The sequence below is a fragment of the Otolemur garnettii genome, unplaced genomic scaffold, assembly GCF_000181295.1.
Source record: "Otolemur garnettii isolate 467f Iridium unplaced genomic scaffold, OtoGar3 scaffold00058, whole genome shotgun sequence".
In the NCBI taxonomy this organism is placed as follows: Eukaryota; Metazoa; Chordata; class Mammalia; order Primates; family Galagidae; genus Otolemur; species Otolemur garnettii.
The window spans coordinates 10,646,664-10,670,591 of record NW_003852453.1 but is presented as its reverse complement, the minus strand read 5'-3'; the positions used below and the strand labels follow the sequence as shown (position 1 = coordinate 10,670,591).

At 38.2% G+C, this 23,928-nt stretch overlaps 1 protein-coding gene across 6 annotated transcripts in view; it reads left to right on the top strand.

Annotated features, from left to right (window-relative positions):
• Window positions 1-23,928, top strand: part of CNOT1 (CCR4-NOT transcription complex subunit 1) — a 119,785-nt gene that overhangs the window by 91,180 nt on the left and 4,677 nt on the right. For 3 of the 6 annotated variants that reach the window (XM_023514784.1, XM_012806839.2, XM_012806838.2), the window contains exons 26-46: window positions 2,043-2,159; window positions 2,512-2,622; window positions 2,927-3,004; window positions 3,182-3,359; window positions 4,934-5,064; window positions 6,130-6,426; window positions 7,332-7,472; window positions 7,568-7,672; window positions 8,536-8,655; window positions 9,731-9,922; window positions 10,793-10,935; window positions 11,412-11,520; window positions 11,616-11,785; window positions 12,543-12,774; window positions 15,840-16,088; window positions 17,125-17,288; window positions 17,482-17,599; window positions 18,866-18,967; window positions 20,829-21,002; window positions 22,352-22,501; window positions 23,161-23,341. In XM_023514784.1, the coding sequence (XP_023370552.1) occupies window positions 2,043-2,159; window positions 2,512-2,622; window positions 2,927-3,004; window positions 3,182-3,359; window positions 4,934-5,064; window positions 6,130-6,426; window positions 7,332-7,472; window positions 7,568-7,672; window positions 8,536-8,655; window positions 9,731-9,922; window positions 10,793-10,935; window positions 11,412-11,520; window positions 11,616-11,785; window positions 12,543-12,774; window positions 15,840-16,088; window positions 17,125-17,288; window positions 17,482-17,599; window positions 18,866-18,967; window positions 20,829-21,002; window positions 22,352-22,501; window positions 23,161-23,341 (3,262 nt within the window). Of the gene's footprint in view, window positions 1-2,042; window positions 2,160-2,511; window positions 2,623-2,926; window positions 3,005-3,181; window positions 3,360-4,933; window positions 5,065-6,129; window positions 6,427-7,331; window positions 7,473-7,567; window positions 7,673-8,535; window positions 8,656-9,730; window positions 9,923-10,792; window positions 10,936-11,411; window positions 11,521-11,615; window positions 11,786-12,542; window positions 12,796-15,839; window positions 16,089-17,124; window positions 17,289-17,481; window positions 17,600-18,865; window positions 18,968-20,828; window positions 21,003-22,351; window positions 22,502-23,160; window positions 23,342-23,928 lie in introns of all 6 variants that reach the window. The other 3 variants (XM_023514782.1, XM_023514783.1, XM_012806837.2) reach the window with 1 other exon arrangement.

Here is a 23,928-nt window from a genome sequence, read left to right as displayed (position 1 = left end):
GAAGTAGGATACCTGACACTTTCAACTTTGTGTGGTTTTTGGATTTTGTATAATGTATTCATATTAAATTAAAAAAATAACATATAAAGCTGTTTTTGTGGGTTTTTTGTTGGTTTTTTTGTTTTTGAGACAGAGTCTCACTGTGTCGCCCTAGGTAAAGTGCCTGTGGCGTCACAGCTCACAGCAACCTCAGACTCTTGGGCTTAAGCGATTTTCTTGCCTCAGCCTCCCAAATAGCTGGGACTACAGGCACCTGCCACAGCACCCAGCTATTTTTTGATTGTAGTTGTCATTATTGTTTGGCAGGCCCTGGCTGGGTTCACACCTGCCAGTTCCACTGTATGTGGCTGGCACCCTAGCCACTGAGCTACAAGCACCGAGCTGTAATGAAGACTTTTTTAAAATGTAGAAATGGTAATGTTTGATAATGAGCACATCAAAATGATGTATGTGAAGTAGATCTACTTTGAGGCTTATTTTTAGAAATGGTGGCTTTTTTCGAGCTCATTCTTTTATTGTGGTAAAAAACATGTAACATAAACTTTATCATCTTAACTATTTTTAAGTGTATAGTTTAGTAGTGTTAAGTATATTCATACTGTTGTGAAAAAGATCTCCTGAACTTTTTCATTAAGCAACACTGAATCTCTGTACCCATTAAACAATAATTCTCTTTCCTCAATCCCTCTGGCCTCTGATAACCACTGTGTTACTGTTTCTATGAATTTGACTTTAGACACCTCAGATAAGTGGAACTGTACAGTATCTGCCTTTTTAAAAGATTTATTTTTTAGGGGCAGTCTTATTCTGTCACCAAGGGTAGAGTGCAATGGTGTTATCACAGTTCACTGAAGCCTCAAACTTTGGGGCTCAAGTGATCCTCCTCCCTTAGCCTCCTGAGGAGGTGGGACTATAAGTGTGCCACTGTGCCTGGCTAATTTTTTATTTTTTGTAGGTGGAGTTGGGTGTGCATGCGTGTGTGTGTGTATGTGTCTGTCTCAAATTGAGGCTAGTCTCAAATTCCTGGCCTCAGGTAATCTACTTGCTTCAGCTTCTCAAAGTTCTGGGATTAGAGGCATGAGCCACTACACCTGTACTTGTGTTCTATTTCACTTAACATAATGTCCTCAAAGTTCATCCATGTTGTAGTATGTTACAGCATTTTCTTTTATAAGGCTGAATAGTATTCCATTGTGTGTATGCACCACATTTTGTTTGTCTGTTCTTCTGTCAATGGGCATTTGGGTTGCTTCCACCTCTTGGCTATTGTAAATAGTACTGCTGTGAACATGGCTGTGCAAATATCTCTTCCAGATCCTACTTCCAGTTTTGGGTACATGTGGGACTGTCATATCATAGTTCTGTTTTTAACTTTTTGAGAAACTACCACACTCTTTTCCATAGTGATTACACCATTTTACAATTTCACCAGCAGCATGTAGGAGTTCCAATTTCAAAGTGGTGTGTCTTTATCTTGCATTTGTTTGATGACTAAGGACGTTGAGTACTTGTTCATGTTTCTTGTTCATTTAGATCTTCATTTTTATAAGGTATCTGTTCTGGTCTTTTGTCAATTTTCCTAATAGCTTATCTGGATGAAGTCTTTATACATTCTAGATATGAGCTCTTCATTGGTTATATTTGTTCCAAATATCTTCTACTATATGGTTTCCTGACTTGGGATCACCAGGCTTTCCATTGGCCAAGCGGGGAGGGCCCAGAAAGCTGGGTTGTACCAAGGAGACTCCCATCCTCCTCATCTCCCGCTTGGGTAATGGGGACTGCTGCTGTGGCAATAAAGGGTGCTGATTCTGCTTCTTCCTCGTTGTGGCTGTGGCAATGGCTGCAGTGGGAATTGGAGGGCAGAAAGGAAGGCAAGCTCGTTCTTTTTTTTTTTTTTTTTTTTTCCTCATTCTTATTAGTATAAGATAAACAAATGATGCCTTACTTTACTGTAGAATAATGGAATTCCTAAAGATTTAGTTAAGAGTTTTACTTTATAAGCTCATTCCTGTATCTTTCTTAATCTTGTACTATTTCAGGTGCTCCTGACCTCTGATAAAGCTGCAGCCAATTTCTCAGATCGTTCTTTGCTGAAGAACTTGGGACATTGGTTAGGAATGATCACATTAGCTAAAAATAAACCCATCTTACACACTGTAAGTTTTAACTAAAGGGTTATGTAAAGTTTGGGAATATTTATGCAGTGTATTGTGACAAATTCTTGACTTTGGAACTATTTTAATGATTATTGAGTTTTTGTAAGATTTTGGCCCATGTTTTGAATTCCTGATTATACCTTTGGGGCCCTACATCTTTTAGGATTAAGAACATGCCCCCAAGATATACTTTTCATGCCCCACTTACTGTTTGATAAGGCAAAACTTGGCTGTTAGGTTTGATCCTGCATTCCTGATTTTGGGGGATGAGCTTAGCAAAATACCTTTGTTTGTAAGGGCTTTTGGAGCCCCTTTTTTTCTTAGCTTTTGAAAATATTTTTTTCAATTCTAGGACTTGGATGTGAAATCTTTGCTGCTAGAGGCTTATGTTAAAGGACAACAAGAATTGCTCTATGTAGTGCCCTTTGTTGCCAAAGTCTTAGAGTCTAGCATTCGTAGTGTGGTGAGTAGATTTTAATACTTTGTTCGTGGCTAATTTTACGGGTCAAGAGATAGTAGTCTTAGTTCTTAAGAATTTAAAACTGGTGAGTTCTGTTTTCCTCTGTGAAACTTGATATTTCTAATTTGAGAGACTAGGTGAAATTTTAGGAAACATTGTAATTAATGGTTTTGGGTTTTGGTGCTTTTCTGAAATATGATATAGGTGGGATGGCTAGGGGTCCACATTGGTATAAATGTTAACTGTGTCAGATGATGCAAATTAATGCTTTGGGCCAGCTTAACATAATATCCCCCCCCCCCCCCAGGTTTTTAGGCCACCAAACCCTTGGACAATGGCAATTATGAATGTATTAGCTGAGCTACATCAGGAACATGACTTGAAGGTAATTTGTTGTTTATCTTTTGGAATATTCTCTGCCTTCACATCATTAAAATTTCTAGTAAAGGCAGACAATATTTTAGCAGAAGTACTATAACAACTGAGTTGGGAGTAGAGTATATTATGAATAAAACTGAATTTTTCTTTTTAAAATTCTGATCAAAATACTGGAATTATGCAGTTAAATTTAAAGTTTGAGATTGAGGTCCTCTGCAAGAACCTTGCGTTAGACATCAATGAGCTAAAACCTGGAAACCTCCTCAAGGATAAAGATCGCCTAAAGAATTTAGATGAGCAACTCTCTGCTCCAAAGAAAGATGTCAAGCAGCCAGAAGAACTCCCCCCAATTACAACCACAAGTAAGTGTGCTAATTATTCTAGACATTTGTTAACCAAACTGTTCTCTTAAATGGTGCATTTCCATAAATATAGGGAACTATAATTTTCTTACCTAGTATGGTGCTAAAACTTTGTATACTTTCTATTATAAGCCTTCCACATTATCAAGTAAAGTTAGTGTTGAGTAGGCCTTTTGTCAACTTACTAGATTTCATCCTAGCAATTCATAAGACATTCTTAACTAAATATGAATCAATCAGTTCCTCATACCCATTGTCAGGTTTGGAAATCAGATGTCAGGTTCATGTTCCCTGGTTTTGGTTCCTGGTACTGAAGAATGGTTAGTGGTACCAAGTTCAGGAAACAAATGAGCGAGTCAAACAGATGTAAACAAGTAAAAGTGCCAACGTCTATTAAAGCATCGTACCTCCCAGAGAAAGGATGGATCAATCTCCATAAGAGGACAAACCCTGAATTTAAAGACAGAGTATAGAAAGTACAGTACACTCTTAAGTTAGTAGAGAGCAGACTACTCTAATAAGGAACAGCAACTCCTGAAGGTTAGAGTCTGTACTTTTGTGCTAATCCCTAACAATATTTTAAACTGGGGGGTGGAACATTTATGTATTTTCTGTGAAAGGGCTAAAATATTCCCAGAACTGGGGATCCCTCCCCTTTCCTGACCTTATAAGGAAACTTCCTAGGATTGCTATGGCATTTGTAAACTGTGACTTTTACTGTATGAATGAGGGTAGGTCACTTGAGGACACTGTCACCTTGTTAAAAGCATGCTCCAAAAATCCCCTTTTGTATCCTTGATCAAATTTTCAGTTTGTGGTTTCTCTGCCTCCTTCTGCTTGGTCAGTCCTTGGAGACCCTCTGTAGTAGACCAAACATCTGTTCAGTCCTTGGATATACTCCTTGGACTAGGCATCTATTTCATCTGGTTAATTTGTTCTTTTTGGTAGACAAAACCTCTCCTAGTGCCATGTGCTCCTCCTTTTTTCTCTTTTCTCTACCTAACAGCATTTAGGCCAGATTATCTCTTATGTTATTTGAAGTCTTAGGAATAATTGCATGGCATAGTGGCCTTTGGTATTCCTCAATTTGGGGGGATGGTCAGACAGGTAGAAAATTATTTTACCTATATCAAGAGGATTGGAGGTGTGGTGGTGATGACAGTATGTGTAGAGGTTTTAAGTGACAGAGCAGTGTGATTAGAATAAATTTGCTTTTCTTTCTCTCAGTCCCTAGCAGCCAAGAATCGCAAGGTAAACCAGGGAGAAGGTGACCTTGAAAATAGACTTATCATATATAGAACATCTAAGCCTATAAGACTTGGGCCTGCTAATGTGGCATAACCACATAATTGATTTCTATGCTATGGGGCACTGTCAGGGCATCGTTTTAATGCTTTGTTTACATCTCTGTTAAAATAACAGAATATCCCTTTCAGGGTGGGAAAGATAAGACCTATGAGATCTCTTCCCCACTCCCAACCCTATTAGTGTAACTAGTTGATGACCACTCACTGTCCAGCTAATTTTATAGTAAAGTCAACAAATTTGCTCTTTTTATCTCTTATTACTTTTAGCAACTTCTACTACACCAGCTACCAGTACCACCTGTACAGCCACAGTTCCACCACAGCCACAGTACAGCTACCATGACATCAATGTGTATTCCCTTGCAGGCCTGGCACCACACATTACTCTAAACCCAACAGTAAGTAAATAGTGCTCCATTCCCCTAAGTCCTAGTTTGTGACAAAGTGAACTGTTTGGTTACCTTCTCTCCCCTTTCCCCATGCCCTCTAGATTCCTAGGTTGTAGACTTTGACGAGAGTAGGGGTCTGAAACTGTTATATAGTATAACTGGAATTTTGTTTTACTTCTCTTAAAAAATAGTCAAAGTGACAAGACATTGTTTATATTGGTTTCCCATATCCAGTAAGTTAAAAGGACTAAGGTTAGTATTAGAGTATAAATTAAACCCAAGATAAAAGATCAGAAATGGTTTTTCAGATGAAGCAAAAGAGGCACTGTTAGGAGGCACTGTTGCTTGCTATTGTAAGGAATTATTTGCAGCAATAATAGGTTTTTTTTTTTTCTTTTGAGACAGAGTCTCACTATGTCACCCTTGGTATAGAATGCTGTGGCATCACAGTTCACAGCAACCTCAAACTTGTGGGCTTAAGCAATTCTCTTGCCTCAGCCTCCCAAGTAGCTGGGACTACAGGCACCTGCCATAATTCCCCCGGCTATTTTTTGTTGAAGTTGCCATTGTTGTTTAGCTGGCCTGTGCTGCTGTGTAGGTGCATGTGGCTGACGCCATAACCACTGTGATATAGGCACCAAGTCAGCAATAATAGTTTTTGTAGGAAGTCTTTTTTCTGTAAACTTGATTTCTCTTCACATTTTTGCAACCTAATAAAGGGGTTGCTATTTTTTTAGAGTATTTGAGCCATAAATCTTATGGAAACAAGTAGGTGTCTTTAAGCAGCTAATACATCTTAATATTATTATGAATAGTTTGCCCATTAAACTTAAGTTTTTAAAAATCACATATACCTGTCACCACAGGACATGTTGAATGCCTTCCCCTCTGTTTACCCCAGCTTCTGTTTCCTGAGTTTTCATTGGTTGATTTTAAGTAGAAATTCATAGTTTTTGGTAACCTTGAAGTGATTGCCAACATTGTAAATATAATGTGATTATCAGTAGAAATTGGGTTGTTTCGTTGAAATAAGCTATCAAACTATTGATTTATTTTGCTTCTTTCTCTGCCTAGATTCCCTTGTTTCAGGCCCACCCACAGTTGAAACAGTGCGTGCGTCAAGCAATTGAACGGGCCGTCCAAGAGCTAGTTCATCCTGTAGTGGATCGATCAATTAAGATTGCCATGACTACTTGTGAACAAATAGTCAGGAAGGATTTTGCCCTGGATTCTGAGGAATCTCGAATGCGAATAGCAGCTCATCATATGATGCGTAACTTGACAGCTGGAATGGCTATGATTACTTGCAGGGAACCTTTGCTCATGAGTATATCTACAAACCTGAAAAATAGTTTTGCCTCAGCCCTTCGCGTAAGTTGGTTATTCCTTGGTGTAGTACAGAAATTCTTAATAGTTGCTGTATTTGGCTAATGTTTTTCTTCCTTTTAGATTATAAATTTTTTGAGGCCAAGCATCACGGTTTATCCTCACCCCTGTTTGCTGTTGTATTCCGCGGCACAGTGTTTGGCAAATAGTATAGATACCCAAATATTTGTTGGTTTACGTGAAGATTTAGGGCTGGATGCTATGACTCAGACCTGTAATCCCAACACTTTGGGAGGCTGAGATTGCTCGATGCTAGGAGTTAAGCACCACCCTGGGCAACACAGTGAGACATTGTCTCTATAAAAAATTACATAATTAGCCTGGTGTGTTGGTGTATACCTGTAGTCTTAGCTGCTTGGGAGGATATGGCAGGAGAATTATCTGAGCCCAGGAGTTCAAGGTTGCAATAATTGTATTCTAGCTTGGCTGACAGACCACACCCTGTCTCATAGATAGATAGATAGATAGATAGACAGACGGAACAGACATTGTCTCATAAATAGAAAGAAAGAAAACAATTTAAAAAGAAAATACAATAAGTTAATGATTTCATTTCTGTTAACCATGAAGAATTTAAAGTAGTTTGAGTAGGATACTACAAAATAATTGAAAGTGACATTGCATGTACACACACAAGCACATAGTCTTTATTCAAATAACTTAGTTACTAGACTTGAGTCTCAGGGTCATGGTTAATAATTCCTTTCATATTCATGATGAATTTCATATTCATCATGTTCACAAGAAACTGGTAGATATTCAGGGGATTTTCATCTTGCAGATGAGGAAGCTGATTTAACTATTTTAAGGTCACAGCTTTTCATGGATTTCCTTCTATTTTATCTTTCTACATCAACTTCTAAATGTTTTTCCTCTCCCTACCTCCCCAGACTGCTTCCCCACAACAAAGAGAAATGATGGATCAGGCAGCAGCCCAGTTAGCTCAGGACAATTGTGAATTAGCTTGCTGTTTTATTCAGAAGACTGCAGTAGAAAAAGCAGGCCCTGAGATGGACAAGAGATTAGCAACTGTAAGTGTTTAGCTTATGCTTTTTAAGTTTTGTTTTCTTTTAAATTTAAGAAAGTGCCTTATAACAAGAACCTCAGTGACTTTTTTTGTTTGCAGGAATTTGAACTGAGAAAACACGCCAGGCAAGAAGGGCGCAGATACTGTGATCCTGTTGTATTAACCTATCAAGCTGAGCGGATGCCAGAACAAATCAGGCTGAAAGTGAGAATTAGGGCTCTGTCTCTCCCTTCCTTAACTTGGTGTTTTTTATATTCTTGTTGCTACTGGGACTAGGATAGTAGGCAGGGTTAAATGTGGTTTTTGAGAAAGCTGCTTACCTTAGTAGCATTTCACTTAAAGGCTGCCTGTTTTTAAGGTATAGAAATAGCTTAGATTCTCTCACCCCTCAGTTTGTTGAAGTGGTACTATAAAGTTCTTGTGTCTGTTAATGTTAATATATATGTTTCCCAACTGGGGCTTCTTTAAGTTACATTTTTTGGTGTTAGTGTTTTTATTCATGATTGCTTTTATGCCAACAAGGTGGTAAGAAGCTCCAAGGGAGAGGTAAATTGGCACAGTCCCGTTCAAGGCATTTCCCAACAGAGAGTAAATTTATAAGTTCTTTATAGGATTCAGGGAAACAGAAAACCCTCTTCTGAGCTATTTGTGTGCACATGTATACTCATTCATGGCTACTATATGTTGTGATGACTCTTACGTCATTATATTCTCAAAACCCCTGTGCTTACCTACACACAAACTTTGCACTTTCAGAAAAGTTTCTATTGGTTCCGGTGCCAGCCATATACACCGAGGGTGGTATGTTCAAACCCACCCAGGCCAGCTAGATAACAGTGACAGCTGCAACAAAAAATAGCCAGGGATTGTGGCAGGTGCCTGTATGTAATCCCAGCTGCTTGGGAGGCTGAGGCAAGAGAATTACTTAAACCCAAGAGTTGGAGATTGCTGTGAGCTTGACGCCAAAGCACTCTACCAAGGGCGACATAGTGAGTCTCTGTCTCAAAAAAAAAAGTTTCTATTGATTATGTAGTGAATCCCATCAAAATACGTTTTCTTCTTTCAAGGTTGGCGGTGTGGACCCAAAGCAGCTAGCTGTTTATGAAGAGTTTGCACGCAATGTACCTGGCTTTTTGCCTACGAATGACTTAAGTCAGCCTACAGGATTTTTAGCTCAGCCCATGAAGGTAAATACTTATTTTGGTTTTAACTGAGAGTTTAAATGTTTTGGACATTTAATAAATGACTTGCTTCCTGGGAGCTTTTGTTACAGAAAAATAGCCACAACTGTTGAGTTTTAAGTACTAGATCGACATGGCATATAGGGGGTTTACTTATTTTTTAATCCATGACGTTGATTTAATTGTAATATTTGGCTCAGAAAAATCTATATGGTAACACCATGATGTGCCTTTTAAAAATAATAGGAATTTCTAAAGTTTTGGAAGTCATTTACAGAAAAATTGGAAATACAAGGAAAAACATTTTCCTCCTGATATTTGAGAGTAAGTTGCTGACTTGATGGCTCCTTCACTCCTGAACCTTTTAGCTTTTCCTTTTTATAAAACATATATCTGTGTGACCACAGTACACCTGTTAAAATCAGAAGTTAACACTAATCCCTTGCTACTCTCTAATTCTTAGACCTCGTTTGTGTTTCACCAAGTGTCCCAATAATGTATCGCAAAAGGCCTATTTTAGAATCATTTCTCTTAGTTGTCATGTATTTAAAATCTCCCTTATTTTGTCCTGGTGTAGATCTTTGGTTTTCTTAATCTTTCATCACTATGGCACTTTTGAAAATCATAGGTTAGCCATTTTCTAAAATGGCCTGATTTGGAATTTTGTCCAGTGTATTCTCATGACTAGATTCAGGTAATGCATTTGGACTGTATTTTCGTGGTTTATAACACTCACTTACTTAGGCTATAGAAAGCTTATTAGATGCCACAAATGATGCTGCCATCAGTCTGTCCCATTTTTGCTGGTACTTGCTGTGATCACTTGATTATGCTAATAGCCAGGTTTTCCACTCTGAAGTGAAGCATACTTTCCACTATGTTTGCCTTGCACTGCCCCACATAGTAATACCATTAAGACTGAGTGGTCTAAGAAGGGGGAATGGAAGTGACCTTTCATGTTTTGAAGAAAAAAGAAAAACAAAGAGAGTAAACATAACTATTTACATCTATTTGGTACCTGTCCCGTTGAAAAACCTTAAAATTTTTTATCTCTTTTTGGTTATTTCCTTCTCTGGAACAGCAAGCTTGGGCAACAGATGATGTAGCACAGATTTATGATAAGTGCATTACAGAACTGGAGCAGCACCTACATGCCATCCCACCAGCTTTAGCCATGAACCCTCAAGCTCAGGCTCTTCGAAGTCTTTTGGAGGTTGTAGTATTATCTCGAAACTCTCGGGATGCCATAGCTGCTCTTGGATTGCTCCAGAAGGTTGGTTCTTAAGCTGTTACTTTTTTTTTTTGAGAAAGAGTTTCACTATGTCACCCTAGGTTGAGTGCCGTGGCATCTCAACTCACAGCAACCTCCCACTTCTGGGCTCAAGCGAGTCTCCTGCCTTAGCCTCCCAAGTAGCTGGGACCACAGGCGTCCACCACAACGCCTGGCTATTTTTTGGTTGCAGCTGTCATTGTTGTTTGGCGGGCCCGGGCTGGATTCGAACCCACCACCTTGGGTCTACGTGGCTGGCGCCTTAGCCACTTGAGCCACAGGCACCGAGCCAAGCTGTTACTTTTAGGAGATGCTAGGCTTATAAATATTTAGTGACCCGTATCATTGTTTACATACTTAAAAGCAGTTATGCCAAAGATTTAAAACATTAATATAAATCAAGTTAAGATTTTCTGGAAATAGGATTATAAAAGAAACTTTAAAAGATAGCCCTTTGCGTGGCGCCTGTGGCTCAAAGGGGTAGGGCCCTAGCTCCATATGCCAGAGGTGGTGGGTTCAAACCCAGCTCCAGCAAAAAACTGCAAAAAAATAAGATAGCCCTTTATATTTTGAGTAACAGATTGATCCAAGAATTTGGGTAATCATGCAGGGTAGTGGGAAGTCCTGGATTTTGACTATATAGAGTCAGCAGAGCATTTTATGATAGTGAAGAACACAGAATGATCTTAAACTAAATAAAACGTATAGTTGTATGTATGCTAGGTGACTGAAAAGGATATTTGGAGAGTGAAGAGAAGATCATTTAGGCTTTATAATAAGGCAGATTGTAGTTTGCATTGAGGTTTGGTTTTTGGCTCTAATATTTGGGCTGAGTACTATGTTTTCTGTGGTTTTAAACACTTTCTCCCATAGGCTGTAGAGGGCTTGCTAGATGCCACAAGTGGTGCTGATGCTGACCTACTGCTGCGCTACAGGGAATGCCACCTCTTGGTCCTAAAAGCTCTGCAGGATGGCCGGGCATATGGGTCTCCATGGTGCAACAAACAGATCACAAGGTTAATAGCCATTATTGGACTGCCCTTTGATATATGTGGCCCTGCTTAAGTCCAGAGGTTTCCCTTTTATCTGGAAAGTAAATAGACTATTTGGACTTCCTAATTCTAAGAACTAAAAATTGTCAAATAGTTGTTTTTTTCTGTCTGGTCTCCATTTTCTTCTCATAGTGGATAAAGAAACTCAGTACCTTGTTTGGGGGAATAAATTATAGGTCATTGTTTTAAAAGGCTTCAGTGATGTTCATATGTAAATATTTTAATGCCTTAAATGGAATCTTGTTTCCTAGAATTTTAAAAGCAAAGCATGGGCTGTCTGTACTTCATTACTGGCTGTTTGAAACTTAGATACTAATTTGCGGCAGACTCTCTAGGGTTCCTTAATTTGGAACAGTTTCCATCGAATAAACTGGACTCTTTGTGTTACCTGATACAGTATGGTAAGTCCATATGAATAAAGAAATACTGAATTTTTCTAGGTGCCTAATTGAATGTCGAGATGAATATAAGTATAATGTGGAGGCAGTGGAGTTGCTAATTCGCAATCATTTGGTTAATATGCAGCAGTATGATCTTCACCTAGCTCAGGTATGGAAGGAATTTATTTGAACTGACCAAATAACACAGGAAGTGTGTTTACTCTAAGTCCTTTTTTTCTTACATTATCTTCTCTGTGTTGCCAGTCAATGGAGAATGGTTTAAACTACATGGCTGTGGCATTTGCTATGCAATTGGTAAAAATCCTGCTGGTGGATGAAAGGAGTGTTGCCCATGTTACCGAGGCAGATCTCTTTCATACTATTGAAACCCTCATGAGGATTAATGCTCATTCCAGAGGCAATGCTCCAGAAGGGTGAGGATGAAATGCTTTGGGATCCTTGTGCATTTATAGTCTCTTGTGAGCTTTAGAAATGAATGTGCATGCAGATTTACACTAACATTACTTGTTAGAACTGCTGTACCTACAATATGTAGGAAGCTTTGATGAGGTCTAATATTGTCCTTTGAAGTAGGAATGCTTGACTAACTGCTAAGCCTTCACGACCTAGAGCAGTATATACAGTACTAGGCTTGATGTCAGACTCCTGAGTTTAAGCCTTGGTTATGCTACTTTAGAGCTTTCTGATTTAAGGATCATTACCTTCCCTAAGCCTATTTCTTACATAAAATAGAAATAATTTCTCAAAGAACTATTGAGAATCACCAGACATAACATAAAGCCTGTCCCACAATGTGTAAGTAGTGAATATTTGTTGACTCTGAAAATTAGGTCTATTTCATATATTTTTTGGGTAAAAAGTAGCATAACTGTATATTATGTCCTCATAAGCCAGCAGATATGAAAAGACCAAAGATAGTTTTGTTTTAAATATGGAGATGGGGTGGTACCTGTAGCTCAAAGGAGCAGGGTGCTGGCCCTGTATGCCAGAGGTGGCGGGTTCAAACCCAGCCCCGGCCAAAAACTGCAAACAAACCAAAATAAAAATATGGAAATGATAAAGTGATTGTCATTCTTGTGGTTTCTATTAAACAAGCAAATTGTCCAACTGTATGTCTGTGAAATCACAGTCATGAATAGACTGATTTTCACTCTGGATTTATTGTACTAGATTGCCCCAGCTGATGGAAGTAGTGCGATCCAACTATGAAGCAATGATTGATCGTGCTCATGGAGGCCCTAACTTTATGATGCATTCTGGGATCTCTCAAGCCTCAGAGTACGATGACCCTCCAGGCCTGAGGGAGAAGGCAGAGTATCTTCTGAGGGAATGGGTGAATCTCTACCATTCAGCAGCTGCTGGCCGTGACAGTACCAAAGCTTTCTCTGCGTTTGTTGGACAGGTAGAGCTTTTGGAAAGAAAGGTGCTTTTTATTCAACATAAGTAGGGTGTGATGCCTCCAATATTAAAAGTTCAGTATTATGTACCTGTCGTCACTTACCTCTATACTTATGCTAAACAGCCATCATACTGTTTATAAATAGCCTGTTTTCCTCCTCATTGATAACTGAGCAGTAAAGCCAGCATTTTCTGCCCACCTTTAGTTCTCTTTATCCCATTTCATTTGTCATAAGCTTCAAAGTATGATGGGTCAGATAATGAATAATGAGACTGCCAAATGTAATTTTACTAGCTTGATTGTCAACAATGATGGGATTATGGGCTAGTAAATATATAAAATTCTCATAATACAGCCCATTTTAAAAAAATATGGCAAAACAAAAAGCTTCGATATTTAAAGGGTAGAACATTTCAGTGTACTTGCTAATTTAAGAAGCTTATCTACGGGCGGCGTCTTTAGCTCAAGGAGTAGGGCACCAGCCCCATGTAGTGGAGGTGGCAGGTTCAAACCCAGCCTCAGCCAAAAACTGCAAAAAAAAAAAAAAAAAAAAGCTTATCTACTTAAGTGTAGTAACATGTTCCTTTGGAAGAACTTGAGTTCCTTTTTATTAAATTTGATGCAAATGGACTTTGAGTTACAGTGTTAGGAACCAAGCTGCTACCTAAAAATCAGGTTTGACAGGAATATTTGTGAATAGTATGAATAGGAAAAAAAGAAAGAGCCATAGTACCATTTAGTATTCTGCTTTTGATTCACTGGCTGCTCTAAGTTACTGAGGGAATAAGACACAGTAAGTCAATGTGTTGTAATTATAATGTAACTTGACAAGAGAGGTACTTTTCCAGAACTGGCCTAAGAATTTCTTTTAGTGGAACTGTTATAATATTTGGTCAGGGTGAACTGTTTGCTAATGTCTCCATATTTATTGACTATTATATTTATTCAAACTGAAACTAAAACTAAGAATAATATATAAATTTGATCTGTTTTCAAATAACAATTGAATATGGAAGAGATGATTTGAATTCTAGAAGTTGTTAGAAATCGGGTTTATTTTTTAAGATAAATGTTACTGAATACATCATACTAAGTTAATTTCCTCTCTAAAAGAATCCAGGGACTTACAAAACATACCCTGTTGTAAAGCTTTTACTGCATGTTTATAGTTTGATTTCTGATTTTGAAGAAAGAAATTGTTCTTGGTGATCATTGCTTTTTCATGGATATGGATGTGGCGTCTGTCTCAGCTCTTCTTGCTAGCTGATTTGCTCTCATTTGTTTCTCTTAGAAAAAGATGATGCATTACACTTCGCTGTTCATTTTGCATCTTTTTGAAAATTCTTTCCTTCTTATCTCAGGAGTTTGAGGTTGCTGTGAGCTAGGCTGAGGCTTCCGCACTGTACCCAGGGCGACAGAAGGAAACTCACTCTAAAAAGCAAACAAATGAAAAAAATAAGAAAAAAGAAAATTCTTCCCTTCTTGATCATAGCAGACTGTCCTCATTCTTGCCCCTGATTTTCAGACTATATGAATAATGTCCCTTTGCTGTGCAAGGGCACATTATCATAACCCCACCAGTTTTAGCTCCTTTATATAGCCTATTGGGGAAAGATTAATTATTTTAAAATTTTCAAGATAACCTTCAAGTTTTCTTTCTGGGCCTGGTTTCTTTGTTTAGTAAATAGCTTCTCCTTCCTCTGTAGCCTTAATGCTTATTTTACTATTATTGTAGTCGTCATCATTTGGGGGTGGGGATGGGGGCTAGCCAACTAACTTTTCTGCTCTATTTTCATTTCAAATTCATGATATAATTGTAGTTTTTCCTTTCTTTAAATAAACTTACCTTTCCACTTTATTTTAACTAAGTTTACTACATTACACTGTAAGAGATCCTTTTAAAGGATCATAATGTATTTTTTAGGATGTTAATGGTTGATAGTTGATAATATAAGTTTATTACATTAAAAATAGCCAGACATGATCTGTAGGTATTTTCATTTCATTATTACACAACTTACTGATTTTTTTTTTCCCCTTTTTTGAAACAGTCTCACTGTGTCGCCCTGGGTAGAGTGCTGTGGTGTCAACAGCTCATAGCAATCTCAAACTCTTGGGCTTGATTCTCCTGTCTCAACCTCCCAAGTAGCTGAGACTACAGGCACCTGCCACAGTGCTTGGCTATTTTTTGGTTGTGATTGTCATTGTTATTTGGCAGGCCTGGGCTAGATTCATACCTGCCAGCTCCGGTGTATGTGGCTGAGCTACAGGCGCTGAGCCAATTTACTGATTTGGGGGGTGGGGGTGGGGGGCAAGGAAGGTTTGCTAGTTAGACTTTCCATAGCTCTGTTATTGGTTAAGTGAACTGGAGGAAGTTATCTCCAATTCTTTGAGAAGTAAATTGTCTTAAATTCTATGAGAAAGTGAAAATTACATAATGTATTCTCTTCCTTGCAGGAAAGATACATTGTCCACAAGGACTTTTTTTTTTTTTTTTGAGACAGAGTCTTACCATGTCACCCTCTGTAGAGTGCTATGGCGTTACAGTTCACAGCAACCTCAAACTCTTGGGCTCAAGCGATTCCCTTGCCTCAGCCTCCCAAGTAGCTGGGACTACAGGCACCCACCACAATGCCTGGCTATTTTTTGTTGCAGTTGTCATTGTTGGTTAGCTGGCCCGGGCTGAGTTCGAATCTGTCACCTTCGGTGTATGTGGCTGGCGCTGTAACTACTGTGCTACGGGCGCTGAGTCTGGCCTCAATGTCTTAATATGACCTAGAGAGTACTTATTGTGCAAATTATTTGCATAATTTCCCAAATTATTTGGCAGTAGCCTGCTGTTCAGAATTGCTTATTATCTCTGTTACTTTCCGTTAAACTTAGAACTGGAAGAATTCTATTATGGTTCCTTAATCAGGAAGTAATTCTTCTAGTGACATTTTTTATGATGTAAGAAATAGAATTGTGATAATAGGAACAAATGAAAGAGCATTAAGTGTGAAAATTAAAGTATGAAGTTCATTTATGTGTATTATCTAAATGTGTGTATTTTTTTATTTCCATGGTAGATGCACCAGCAAGGAATACTGAAGACTGACGATCTCATAACAAGGTTCTTTCGTCTGTGTACTGAAATGTGTGTTGAAATCAGTTACCGTGCTCAGGCTGAACAGCAGCATAATCCTGCTGCTAATCCTACCATGATCCGAGCCAAGTGCTATCACAACCTGGATGCCTTTGTTCGACTCATTGCATTGCTAGTGAAACACTCAGGGGAGGCCACCAACACTGTCACAAAGATAAATCTGCTGAACAAGGTCTGAAATCCTTTCTTGCCTTAGTCTTGGTACACTTGAAGTCTCCATAAGTGGTTCTCAACCTTATTAGGCCCAGCCCTCCCTCAAAACATTTTGTAAGATCCTTTTTCTGTCCTAAAGGATCATAATGTATTTTTTAGGATGTTAGTTGATAATGACTAAAATAGAAAAGATATTTAGGTAATATGAGATTTGCCCCTACAGACAGAATTACTGTGAATGGGTGGCTAAAAGTATCTACTGCTTAATTAAATAATTTAGTAGTTAATCGCATTAAAATAGCCATGCTCTGTGGATATTTTGATTTGGCACTTACTGTGCAAATTACTGACTTTTCTGGGAGTTTAAAGGCTTTATTATTAGTTGAGTCACTTGAAAGAAGTTATCTTCACTTTTCTGGTAACAGATTGGCAACACAGATACCGTGAGTGATGGTTACCGACTTTGATTTACACAGGAGAGTTTTTAGAAATTTGAAATACTAAAATAATACAAAGATATGTGTGAAAATGGATTTAGGTTTTGGATTTGGGAAATTACAAATGGGTTCTTCATGTCCCTCACTGTGCAGCAGGCAGATCAAGTGGAGTGCAGGACAGTTCTTCAAGAGACATCTCTGCTTGTCTAACAGCTTCCCTGGCTCCCACCTACTAAATGCCAAGTGTAAACCATTTGCCACATGTCAACTTCAGGTCAGACCAGAAGAATTAGATTGTTAGATTGTGTTAACATGGTGAAATGTGAGGACTATGCTGATTTTTATTGCTTTAGAAAAAACATTCGATGTTTGTGGAGAATGTATATACAGATCTGGTCCAAAGATGGTAAAATTCAAAGAAAATTCATAAAGCAGTGTAGGCCAAACCAAACCAATGTATGGCCCCTTTTAGGCCAGCATATAATGTTATATTAAAATGGACTATATCCTCTACTTTAATGTGGGGTTAAAAATGCAAGGTTAAAAGAAAACATGACTTAAAGTGGTAAGTGAATTATCTGTATGATTTACAAGCTCTACTCTATGGATTCCGTGTAGGTCCTTGGTATAGTAGTAGGAGTTCTCCTACAGGATCATGATGTTCGGCAAAGTGAATTTCAGCAGCTTCCCTACCATCGAATTTTTATCATGCTGCTCTTGGAACTCAATGCACCTGAGCATGTGTTAGAAACCATTAACTTCCAGACACTTACAGCTTTCTGGTGAGCATTGTTGTATTTAATAGAGATTTCCTGTTTAAGATTGCTGGTTTAGTGTAGTAAAATTTTAGGAGAATTATTTATGAATCTTGAGGTATGTTGATTTGCAAGATAACTTGCATGTTGCCTGCACTCTTGTGTTGCTTACCATATTTAAGTGACACTATGATTCTGACTAAGCCTTTTCTTCTTTCAGCAATACATTCCACATCTTGAGGCCTACCAAAGCTCCTGGCTTTGTATATGCCTGGCTTGAACTGATCTCTCATCGGATATTTATTGCAAGAATGCTGGCACATACGCCACAGCAGAAGGTGTGGCTGCAGTTTATCTCCTACAGATGAAGACAATAACTATCTGGGGCTTTCAGCACTGCTTATAGATTTCTGTTGGTCATTTAGTAGTAATTTTACTTCTTCCAACTCTTAGTTGGAAATTATTCTTTTTAGTGTTTACTCAAGTAATGGAGAGAAGTTTAAACAAGTACTTGACTGCTTCTACCTAAAAGGGAATGATTAGAGTGTTGCTTCTTCCATTCTGTTGTGGGCCACCTCTGTGTCATTTTCTCAAGGTTTATTGTTTTTTTTAATAAATGTGATTTTTTTTCATTCATAAGAATGATTTCTTTTATATACTAGAAAAGGTTTTCTGGGTTTTTTGATGCCACTTGAGCAGATACTTGAATAAATCTATAAATGGGTCTCTGGAGCTTGCTAGTTTTACATATTCTCAGTCTAAATAAATGCTGAAGGCCTCACATTAAGGTTGAGAACCCCTGGGATACTTTATTTTGAAGGATTATGATAAAGTTTTATTAAAGAGTTCTTACTCTAATTGGGAATACTTTATAGTTAACACTGGAAGTTTTTCTCCCATCTTTCAGTTAAATGGCAGATTTCTACTACAGAGAGCATGTGTTCTGTTTGGTCCATCAAATTGTAAAAAGTGTGACTAGGGCTGAAGTGAACTTGGCAAAAAAGAAGGCAAAATAACTCGTAAATTAAGTTGATTTTGTTTGTTGGGTAAGGACACTCCAGAAACAAGGAACACAACATAGTGAATAAAATTATACAAGAATGAAATGAACATAATTGATATGGTGGTTAGCACATTGAGCAGGGCCAACTTTGGCTAACAATAGAGGACTCATGTTATAAACTTGACAAGGTTATTTGGCAGGAGTTAGAAGTGGGAAAAGAAATTAAGTACTGCAGTACTTAATCAAAAGAAGGAATTAAGAAAATGGATTTCTAGTTGTTATTTTTTCAGCTGGCTGAGTGTTTTGTGTTCTATCTGAAATTTCCTGAGGGTTTTCTCCTTTCCCTTTCTTAATTTTGCTATAGGCATGAATACCAACATGTCCTAAAATCTCTGATGCCAGTTTGATTGAAATATTATTTCCTACTATCTCCATAATTACTTGGTCCCTTTTCATACCATTGAGAGGTACTTACATTAATATTCTACACTTAATATTAGTATGAAGAACATAGTGAGTCCCACTGTAGCTGCCTGGGCAACTCTTGGTGGTAGGGTAACAGTTGAGTGTAATATGACTCATGTATATTTCTTTGTTCTAGGGATGGCCTATGTATGCACAGCTACTGATTGATTTATTCAAATATTTAGCACCTTTCCTTAGAAACGTGGAGCTCACTAAACCTATGCAAATCCTCTATAAGGTAATTCATTTGGATTTATAAGTTAAAATAACTTCTAGGACTAAAAAGAAAAATACTTTTGGCTAGGTCTATGAGCCCTTTTTCTTTCTTTCTTTTCTTTCTTTCTTTTCTTTCTTTTCTTTCTTTCTTGACAGAGCCTCAAGCTATCCCCCTGGGTAGAGTGCTGTGGCTTCACAGCTCACAGCAACCTCCAACTCCTGGGCTCAAGCGAGTCTCCTGTCTCAGCCTCCCAAGTAGCTGGGACCACAGGTCCTACCACAACGCCTGGCTACTTCTTTTTGGTTGCAGCCATTGTTGTTTGGCGGGTCTGGGCTGGATTTGAACCCACCACCTTAAGTGTATGTGGCTGGCGCCCTAGCCACTTGAGCCACAGATGCCGAGCCTATGAGCCCTTTTTCAATAAATAAACCTTTCAAGTGAGTACATTCACTAAAGAGTGAAAATAAAGCACTTGCATAACCAGGACCCAGATCATAGGATGTGTATGTTCAACTTTTGTGGGTACTTCAGTCTTACAAAGTGTACCAGTTTATACTGTCCAGCAGCATGTCAAGAGTCACCGTTCCCCCCCACATCTTTCCATACCTGATACTGTCTTTCATTTTGGCAGTTGTGCAGTAAGATTTTGTTCTGTACTTAATGTACATTTCCTTGATGTCTTTTTTTTTTTAATGGGGAGGGGATAGAATCTTGCTCTGTGGCCTAGATGCTGCAGGGGCATCATCATCATAGCTCACTGCAACCTCAGTCTTCCTGTCTCACCTCCCAGTGTGCTGTGATAGATAAGGGCTTGAGTCTGCTTAATTCTCTTGATGACTTCTTAGTGAGGTTTTCATGTGTGGATCAGCCATGTGGATATCTCTCATTTGTGATGTCCCTCTTCCATTCTTTTGCTATTTCTATTGGATTGTTGACTTTTTTCTTTTCATTGTCTAAAAATGAGAGTTCTTCGTATATTCCAGATACATGCCCTTTGTTAATTTATATTCAAATCACTCTCACAGTTTTCATTTTTACTTAAAATGAATGGGTGTCTTTTGAGGAGCAGAGGCTTTAAAATTTATTGTAGTCAAAATTACCAGTTTTTAAAAACTGTATTAAAAATTGCCTTTTCTGACTTAAATCTGTACCTATCGCAGGTTGCCAAAGGTTTTCTGTGTACTACTTATGTACCTGAATTGTCATATTAGCATAAGAATTGTTGAACATTCTATTATCAATTCTCTTACTCTTTTCCTAGAAACTACTTTCTAGCTTTTCCTCCCTACTCACCTTTGAAAGTTTAAAGACTTTTTAAAATTTTAATATATATATGTATGTGGTTTTTTGTCTTTTTAAGTTCTTGAAGATAGACTTTACACTATTGCTTGCCCCCGCCCTCCTTTTCTGGCATATTCATTTAACGCTATAAATTCTGGACAGTCTCAAGCTGTCGCCCTGGGTAGAGTGCCATGGTGTTACTGCTTATAGCAACCTCAAACTCTTGGGCTTATGCGATTCTCTTGCCTCAGCCTCCCAAGTAGCTGGGACTACAGGTGCCTGCCATAATGCCCAGCTATTTTTTTGTTGTAGTTGTCATTGTTTTAGCTGGCCTGAGCTAGGTTCAAACCTGCCAGCCTCGGTGTATGTGGCCCGTGCCCTACCCACAGAGCTTTGGGTGCCACCAAATTCATAATTTTTAGATAGAAATATTAGATAAATCACCTGTGGTATTACTAATGTTAATTGAAGCCTGTAACTTTTTAAAAAATGTTATCAAATGTTTTTGCTTTAAAAAAATACTAGAGTTAAATTTATAATGGGAAAAATGTTATTTCCTTTTCCTTAGTATGGAAATGTTTTTCTTGTTTTTAAACAATAGGGCACTTTAAGAGTGCTGCTGGTTCTTTTGCATGATTTCCCAGAGTTCCTTTGTGATTACCATTATGGGTTCTGTGATGTGATCCCACCTAATTGTATCCAGTTAAGAAATTTGATCCTGAGTGCCTTCCCAAGAAACATGAGGCTCCCAGACCCATTCACTCCTAATCTGAAGGTAAAGTTCCAAACAGTTTAAGAAAAAGTTGTACTTCAGTATTTTAGTCCTTTCTCTGATAAGCAGACTGTTTACCAGCCTCCATCCTTTCCCCAATATACACAGTTATTTGTTAGTTAAGGGTACTGTTCCAGGGAAACAATCTTGTTATTAAGCCTGATAGGATATAATTGTTGCTATTGGTGCTGCTGAATATTATTAGTTCACAGTATTGTTCTAGTTGCCATTTTTCATCTTAATATTGATATTAGATACAGCTGTATTTACAGAACTTCACCCTACTTATGAGGTCAGTCATTTGCTGGGTGGACCCTCACATGGTGAAGAATTGCAAAAATGTAATTCAATGCCCATATTTCACAGGTATTCTGTGTGTGTGTGTGCACACATGTACATGTGCTTTTGTACAGCCATACCTTGATGTTCTCAAGGAATCGGTTCCAAGACTCCTTTGATACTAAAATTCTAGGACATTCAAGTCCCTTATGTAAAATGGCATAGTATTTGCATATGACCTACATACACCTTCTCAGAAACTTTATATTATCTCCACATTACTTAGGGTACCTCATATAATGCTATGTAAATAGTTCTTAACATTATAATTAAAAAATTTTTTTTAATTGGATTCTTCCCCACCCCAAATATGTTTGACCTTTTGGTTGGATATGAATCCCAAGGACACATAGGGCTGACTATATTTTGTTTAAATTGTTGAAATGTAATGAAGAGACGGACCTCTTGTAATCACACTATCCTGACATGGCTACTATAGTTTTTTGATTTGTTTGGTTTTTAAAGAGTCGAGGTCTTGCTGTGTTGCTCTGGCTGGAGTGCAGTTGCTATTCACAGGTGTGATCCTAGTGCACTACAGTTTTGAACTCTTATGTTCAAGCTATCCTTCTGCCTCTCAGCCTTCTGATTATTTGAGCCTGTAGGCATACACTACTACCCTTGCCTATTTTTTTGTGTTCTTTGATATTTTCTTCACATGCGTTTTTTAAAAAGTAGTAAGTATGATGTCATCTTGTTCTTATTACAAAGACTGTTGGTGATTGAGGAAGCTTGTTTTGGACACTCATTTTGAAATCCAAGTACAGGAAAAGTCTGTTAGTGATGCAAACTAGACCTCTCTACAAAAGGTACCTTGCCCTTAGAATGAGAAATTCTTTTTTATAAAGTTCTTTTGATTAAAGTAAGACTGATTAAACTAATGGAAAGTGGCAACTCTACTGTTGAAGACATTGTAATACAAATAGTTTTAGAAAAGCAATCCTACCACTTTTTAGCATGGGTTATAATTTGCTCTTAACTTCTTCTACATATTGTGATTCTTGAATTTGTGGCAGGTGGACATGTTGAGTGAAATTAACATTGCACCCCGGATTCTCACCAATTTCACTGGAGTGATGCCACCTCAGTTCAAAAAGGATTTGGATTCCTATCTTAAAACTCGATCGCCAGTCACTTTTCTGTCTGACCTGCGCAGCAACCTACAGGTTAATTGGTTTGGCTTAAATTTAGCTATGTCTTCCATAGAAAGCACTTTCTACTCTCAATCCTGTGTGTTTGGGAATTAGTGTTTTCAGCCTGACTTCAGGATTTAAAAACTATTCTCATTTTTGTAAATTGAGTGGGCTTAATGGGATTATGTACTTTAACTAGCTTATTTTTGTCAGTCACACAATGAGGCAACTGTGATTTTTCTCTAAGGGTAGACTGACTGCTGACGGTATGTTTGTACTCTTTAAGATTTTTCTGAATAGATTCTGGTTCATCTTGCTATATGGAATGACTTGAAGTTATATCATCTTTGCACAGCCTGCAACCACAAATTGTTTCCTCTCTAAATCTTTACGTTTTAATTGGGATAGTGCATATTTAAACTTTATAAACTTTACTTTAGAGCTGTGCAATGAGCATAGTGATGACAGCTTTGGCTTACTAAGGGAAATCATGTTTCTCTTGTTGATAGAACCACTTTTGGGGCAGCTGTGTATTTATTAAATAACTTCACAAACTCAAGCAGTGCCTGCCATTTAAATCATAACGTTGAGAACAGTTCAGCATTTCTATGAAAGTACAAGAAGAAATAATGCTGGTGTGAGACACAGTCCTCTGTGGATTAAGTATAAGTTTTCTGTTTTATTCATTTAAGGTATCTAACGAGCCTGGCAATCGCTACAACCTCCAGCTCATCAATGCACTGGTGCTCTATGTAGGAACTCAGGCCATTGCGCACATCCACAATAAGGGCAGCACACCTTCAATGAGCACTATCACCCACTCAGCACACATGGATATCTTCCAGAACCTGGCTGTGGATTTGGACACTGAGGGTGAGTGAAACCTGCTAGTTCACCAGAGTTCACTTTGGCTTTTTTAAAAAACCACAGTCTCATCACAAAAATACAGAAGTGCTTTAGTCACAATAAAGAATGTCAGTAAGGTCTTCTATTATTATTTTTTTTTGAGACAGAGCCTCAAGCTGTTGCCCTGGGTAGTAGAGTACTGTGGCATCACAGCTCATAGCAACCTCAAACTCCTGTGCCCAAGTGATTCTCTTGCCTCAGCCTCCAAAGTAGCTGGGACTACAGGTGCCCACCACGCCTGGCCATTTTTTGGTTGTAGTTGTCATTGCTGTTTGGCAGGCCTGGGCTAGATTCAAACCTGCCAGCTCTGGCATATGTGCTCCGAGCCTCACTAAGGTCTTTAATTGGACATTATCTGCTCAGTGCAGATAGCTCAGGGTCTTGGCTTCATAGGGGCTTTCATATTTCATAGAAAATACAAAAAAGCATCAATTAAACAGAATCCTACATCAGTTAATATTTTGGTGTGTATGACTACAGTATTTTAGTGTGAAAAAAAGTCTCTTTAAACATAGGCTCATGTTACATTGTTTCATTAGCTTTCTTTTTACCAG